The sequence below is a fragment of the Lytechinus variegatus genome, chromosome 17, assembly GCF_018143015.1.
Source record: "Lytechinus variegatus isolate NC3 chromosome 17, Lvar_3.0, whole genome shotgun sequence".
Taxonomy (NCBI): domain Eukaryota; kingdom Metazoa; phylum Echinodermata; class Echinoidea; order Temnopleuroida; family Toxopneustidae; genus Lytechinus; species Lytechinus variegatus.
Window position 1 is genome coordinate 21682612 of NC_054756.1, and position 6924 is coordinate 21689535.

A 6924-nucleotide genomic window follows, 5' to 3' on the forward strand; every position below is an offset into this window, starting at 1 on the left:
TGCATGTTTTAATTCAGGATGAGATGACTCAAAATATGCTGTTTTGTTTTATCATTTCAGATTGAATAAAATCTACAAATCTACTGTAGAAATATCTCAATTCCATGGTTCACATCTCGGCTTGTTCTGTGCTATCCATCAATTTAATTTCTACGCATACTCCGGGAATAGTACAAGAAGGACAAGATGGCTGAAACAGCAGGCGAACTGAAGGTGAAGCGGAGGTCAGCAAAAGGGAAGTTCACAAGGACTTTGAATCAAGTTCAGGCCCCTGATGGACAGTGAAAGATCCAGCAAAGAGGTTGATGAGGGCTTTCAAGAATGTCAGAAATGCTACAAAGATCTGGAAGAGAAGCATGACGTATACTGTGAGCTTCTTGACGATTCGGCATATGAATCAGAGCAGGCATGGATAGAAGATTGCATGAATAAATTCATGCAAGTGAAAGCTAAGGTTTGGGACTACCTCGAAAGAGATAGCATTGGAAATGTCAGCTCTGGAGGAGTAAGAAATGCAACTCAATGTAAGGTGCAGGTTGAAAAACCTAAGTTACCCAGGTTTTCAGGAGATATTAGAGAATACCAAACTTTTAAGTCTGACTTCAAGCATCTCATTGAAACCAGATATGCCGAAAGGGATTGCATAACAATTATGCGTACTAGCCTACAAGGGAAACCACTGGAAATAATTCAAGGGATAGGAACTGACTATCAAGCAGCATGGGAGCAACTTGATATCATGTACGGTGATCCGAGGAATCTCGCCGATGCTATCATATCTGACATCACAAAGTTCAAGAACTTGAAGGACGGTGAGGATGCAAGGTTCATCGAGTTTGCAGGATTAGTTAGGAGGAGCTACAACACTCTGAAACAGATAAATAAGGAAGAGGATATGAACAATTCTCATATGTTGTCGTTGATAGAACGGAAGCTTACAAATGAAGATCGTAAGATTTGGTTACGTCTGCAGAGGTCACCAACTTTAAAGGGCTTGATGGACTGGATGAGTGAGGAATTACAGACTCGCATTAGGGCGACTGCATCCATTCGAGAAGGAAGGTCAGATAACAGGACCAAGCAAGGTGCATCCGTACACCAAGTTATGAACCATGACAAAGGCAATGATGTGGTTCGTAAGCAGGACTTTAAGTGTTGGCACTGTAAATCCAATGATCATTGGATTGATAAGTGTCAAATGATTATCAGTATGAGCCAACCTGAAAGGTACGACCTGATGAAGGCGAACAGAGCTTGCTTTTCCTGTCTGAAGCGTGCTGGCAAGGAACACCGCATGACCACGTGTAGACGAAGGAAAAAGTGCGACCAATGCCCCTCATATCATCATCCTTTGCTGCATTCAACAATAGAAAAAAGGGAGTCTACAGTGGACGTGGCAAGTATCGGATCAAAGGATACTCTTTTACCAATACTCTCAGTCAAGGTTCGAGGTACAAAGGGAGCGGTCATTGGTAACTGTTTGTTGGACTCTGGGTCTCAAGTGACACTCATCAGGACAGAGATTGCAAAGAGGCTTAACCTAGAGGGTGATCCAATCCAAGTCGTGATCACAAAAGTTGGCGGAGATAGAGAGACTGCTGATTCCAAGTTATATCGGGTTAAGCTTGAGTCTTTGGATACCCATGAAGTCATTGTGGTACAAGCTATCGGACTAGATGTCAACAACGATAATATCGCAGGTGTCGATGTTAGAGAGCTAGCAAGGATTTTCCATCTTGACAAACTCTACAGGAGTTCTGGCCCAATTGATCTACTCATCGGTGCTGACTATGCAAAGCTCTATCTTGGGGATGGAAAACCAAGAGAGAGAGGACATCTAGTTGCTAAACGAACACCACTAGGCTGGGTGGTGTTTGGTGGTAAACCAGGCCAGAAGGGTGGAAACGTGCTCAATGTACAAGTAATCAGGAATCCCATTGATCTACAGGATTTTTGGACGACAGAGTCTATGGGAGTCGCCTGTCCAGATAAAGAGGTAGATGAACAGAAGTTTATCGTCAAGGCTTGTCAGAAGAAAGGACGACAGTGGCTGGTTCCATATCCATGGCAGAGAAACCCAAAGGAACTGCCAGACAACAAGGTACTGGTGGAAAAAATGCTCTGTGCTACAGAGAAAAGGTTGCTGAAGGATGCTGATCATGCCAAAGCCTATGATAATCAGATCAAAGAAATGATACAGATGGGTTTCGCAAGGAAAATGACAAATGGGGAAATGGAGTCGTATGAGGGCCCTGTGCATTATATTCCTCATCATGTAGTGTTGCGACCTGAAAAGAAGAGCACCCCGATCAGAATTGTCTTCAATTCCTCTTCAGTGTATGCCGGCAAGTGTCTCAACGACTTCTGGATGAAAGGCCCTGACCTCTTAAATAACTTGTTTGGAGTCATCCTACGTTTCCGGGAGAGGTCAGTAGCAGTTTGTGCAGATATCTCAAAAATGTACCACAGGGTGCTGATACCCGAGTCTGATCAGCACGTACACAGGTTTTTATGGAGGGACTTGCAAGTGAACAGAAAGCCTGATACGTATGTGATGCAAGTCGTGACGTTTGGAGATAAGCCGGCTCCAGCAATGGCGCAGACAGCACTGAGACTCACCGCAGAAGACGGCCGTGCTCAGTCTCCAGAGGCTGCAGATGTATTGAAAAGAGATACATACATGGATGACATCTGCACATCTACAGATACAATAGAGCAAGCTAAAGCCTTAACCAAGGACATTGACATGATTCTTGCTGATGGTGGATTTAAGGTGAAAGGCTGGACTTCCAACACACAGCTAAAAGGTCCAGAGGAAAACAAAACGGAGAAAACTATGATGGAAAGTCTAGCAGAGGAAAAGGTGCTAGGAGTCTTCTGGGATAGAGAGAAGGATAAGTTCTCTTACAGAGTGAAAGTTGACAAGTTCATGGATAAGAGACTTACCAAGAGAATCATCCTCAGTCAGGTTGCCCGAATCTTTGATCCGATTGGCTACACAGCACCGTTTGTCATCCGGGCTAAGATTGGACTACAGCAGCTATGTGAAACTGGCTATGACTGGGATGCAGTTCTTCCAGATGAATGTCAGATGGAGTGGAAAAGATTCTTTCAAGAAATGGAAGAGCTCAAGGAGGTAACATTTGAGAGATGTCTGACTCCGAAGGAGGCAGTGGGTAAGCCGCTGCTCTGTATCTTCAGCGATGCTTCGATGCATGCATTTGGAGCATGTGCATACCTGAGGTGGGAAATGGATGGTGGAGGCTACATGACTAGATTTGTGGCAGCAAAATCACGAGTGGCACCACTCAAGCCACTAACAGTTCCCCGTCTTGAGCTACAGGCTGCAGTTCTTGCAAGTAGGTTGTATAGGACGATATTGGAGGAGCTGAGGATTGAAATTGAGGATGTCATTTTAATGACAGACAGTACGATCGCCCTCTCGTGGATTAGAGGTAGGGCGAAAACCTTCAAGACGTTTGTTGCAACAAGAGTGGGAGAAATCCACACCAGTACAGACCCCAGCAAATGGAGACACATCTCTGGAGAAAGCAACATAGCAGATGTGTTATCAAGAGGACTGAAGGCAAGTGAGCTGGTAGGGTCGTGGCAAAATGGTCCGGACTTTCTTCAAAAGTCAACGTCTGATTGGCCTGATGAAGTCAATGTTCGTGAGGACCTTCCTGATGTTGAGAAGGAGAGGCGTCATGAGAAGACAGTTCTCAATGTGTCTCAGAGTTATCATCTGATTGATTATGAGAGGTTCTCTAACTGGAGAAAACTGGTCAGAGTAGCAGCATTGGTGATAAAGTTTGTAAAGAAACTCAAGGCCAGACGGCAGAATAAGGAAAAGGAGACCAGTATAGAGCTTACGCCCACAGAACTAGATGACGGAGAAAAGTACATCATCAGAGATGTACAAAATGGCATGGAGTCTCGGATCAAGAAAGGAGAGCTGAAGTCTTTGAGTCCATTCATTGATGACTACGGTATCATACGGGTTGGAGGCAGGATAGATAAAGCGATTACGTCATTCGAGCAGAAGCATCCTGCCCTGCTTCCATATGGACATCATGTTTCAAGACTGATCACTCATCATGTACATGAGACGAGTCACAGTGGAGTAGCTGCAACCATGGCAAAGATTAGACTAAAATACTGGATTCTTCATGGTCACAAACTTGCCAAGACAGTTAAGTATAGATGTACCAGGTGCAGAGTGTTTCAGCACAAGACAGAGACCCCAACAGATGTCAGACCTACCAAAAGAGAGATTGGCCCCAGGTACACCGCCATTCCACTTTACTTCATGTGACTATTTCGGACCGCTGACGGTGAAAGTGGGACGTAACAAGACATCAAAATATTACGGCGTAACAAGACATCAAAATATTACGGCGTAATATTCACCTGCTTGAACACTCGTGCTGTTCATCTTGACCTGGCAGTGGATTGTAGTACGATGGAATTCATACAGGTGCTAAGACGTTTCTTCTATATCAGAGGACAACCGACGATGATCATGAGCGACAATGGTACTCAGTTCATAGGTACAGAACGAGAACTAAGGAAGATGACGGAAGGACTTTCTGACAACGAGCTGAAGGACTTTTGTGCAGAGAGAGGCACTACATGGAAATTTGTAACTCCAGGGGCACCACATCAAAACGGGTGCGCCGAATCTTTGGTCAAGAGCTGCAAGCATGCACTGAAAAGGGCGATAGGTGATCAAGTGTTGTCGCCTTTTGAACTGTATACATGCTTAGTGGAGGTATCGAATCTTGTCAACCAAAGACCTATCGGCCGACTTCCAACTGATCCCGATGATGGCAGCTATATCTCACCGAACGACATGCTTCTAGGACGAGCTTCGGGAAGCGTAGCGCAAGGCCCATTCTTGAAGACGCGAAATCCAAGGCACAGAGTGGAACTGGTTCAGCGCATTGTAGATTCTTTCTGGCAACGGTGGACAAGGGATGTTTTGCCACTGTTAGCTACAAGAAGGAAGTGGAATGTTCATCGACGCAATGTCTGCGTTGGGGATGTAGTAATGTTCGCCGACATGAACTCTGTACGCAGCAAGTGGACAATCGCTCGCGTGATTGAAGTTTACCCAGGTGACGACGGTAAAGTGCGGAATGTGAAAGTAAAGACTATGAACTCTGAATATCGTCGTCCAGTAACCAAGTTAGCGGTAATCTACCCTGTTGAGGGATACGAAGATTAGTACATTAAGACTGTAAGTTTTGAGAAAATTTATGTGTAGCGCGAATTTGACTGTTTTTTGGTTTCAATTTGTAATGAGGACAATCCCCTCATTGGGCGGGGAGGATGTTTTGGTAAGAACCGAATATAGGAGAAAATTTATTCCTTCAGAAAGTCTCAATTGGAGAAGAGATTAAACTTTGGAAAAAATGGATTTGTTTTGGATTAAACGCCATATAATTGTTATAACGTTTGTTTTAATTGTCTATCTCAAAGATACCTTAGCAAAATTGTCAACACGTCAATTTACAGCAGTGCGCTATCTTCAGCGTCAGATTTTTCACGTTCATGAGTTAACGGAGGTGTTGCAGTTCGTCACCTTTATGTCAAAATTCAGCAATGTTCATTTGTGTCCCGTCATAGAAGTAAGTTTCGTAGATTAATCAGATAATAGGGGAGATAATGTGTTGATTATATAATTATGTCAAGAAAGTCAAAAAGAGTTATTGACGAAAAACAGAAGTAAAAATTCATTATAAATGTACACGTGAAAAGAGGTTGAAGTTAGTAGACAAATTTTGGCTTGAAATGCTAGTGTTAAATCCATTCACAGTTGTCTTAAATGCACATAACTGAAATTTGTGTTATAAAGTAAAAGATGCAAGATATCTAAAATCTGAATATTTAATTAATGAAAAGCTTCAGTTGAAAGCTTTGTTTAGTTTTTTTTGAGCAATTTGTGATGTTGGAGAATGTGAATATATGAACATTTCCAGGAAGTTTAGTTCTGTTTGGATTTATAATCTTAGCAAGAGCATGAAAATATAAGACATTTTTTAGTGAGAATGGAGAGACAAAATATGTGGGTTTAATTTCATATTACAAAGTTTGGATGTATTTTAAAACATATCTATGCTTAAGACAAATTGCTCATTGTGAGGTGAAATTACATAAATTTATATAGATATATACAAAAGGATACAAAAACATGGTCATGAGTCTGACACATAAACGTTTTGTGAACTCATGAAGTGTATTTAAAAAAATAATAGAATTAGTTTCTGACAAAACTAGTTTTGGTTCATGAATAATTGCATGTACATTTAATTTAGAAAAAAAACAGTTTTAAAAGCTATTGGGGATTTGTTTCGGCATAGTTGGACTCAACTATGCGTTGATGGCGCCCTGCCAAAATTGGGCAATGGTTTTTTCTGCCTTTTGTATGAGGAGTGATTTTGATAGAAAATAATATTGTCTGCTACATTCAGACTTTCAGTTGGTTTATATTAGTCTTAATCCATGCTTTTACTATAAACAATGAAAGTCAATCTTGGTCAGAATATTTAGTAATACTTTGATGGACAAATGAAAATGCATCAAGACCAGGTTACACAAAATATTCGTTTTTAAGTGCATGTTTTAATTCAGGATGAGATGACTCAAAATATGCTGTTTTGTTTTATCATTTCAGATTGAATAAAATCTACAAATCTACTGTAGAAATATCTCAATTCCATGGTTCACATCTCGGCTTGTTCTGTGCTATCCAGGGTTCTTCTTTCATTATTTTTATCGAACCATCAAGAGGGAGTTCAATCGTGAGTGAAGACGGTTTAAATAAATGCAGAACGAGAAAGAAAAGAAGAAACAATTACAATCACTGTCATTTGTCCATAATAATTGGCATTTTATAGCAGTCAGTATATGAAATCACTGTAA

General features: G+C 41.6%; 1 protein-coding gene across 1 annotated transcript; it reads left to right on the plus strand.

Moving 5' to 3' along the window:
* Window positions 1-274: 274 nt before the first annotated feature.
* LOC121430561 lies at window positions 275-4315 on the plus strand. The gene has a single exon (XM_041627881.1). The coding sequence runs from the start codon at window positions 275-277 to the stop codon at window positions 4313-4315; it is 4041 nt and encodes a 1346-aa protein (XP_041483815.1).
* The last annotated feature ends 2609 nt before the right edge of the window (window positions 4316-6924 follow it).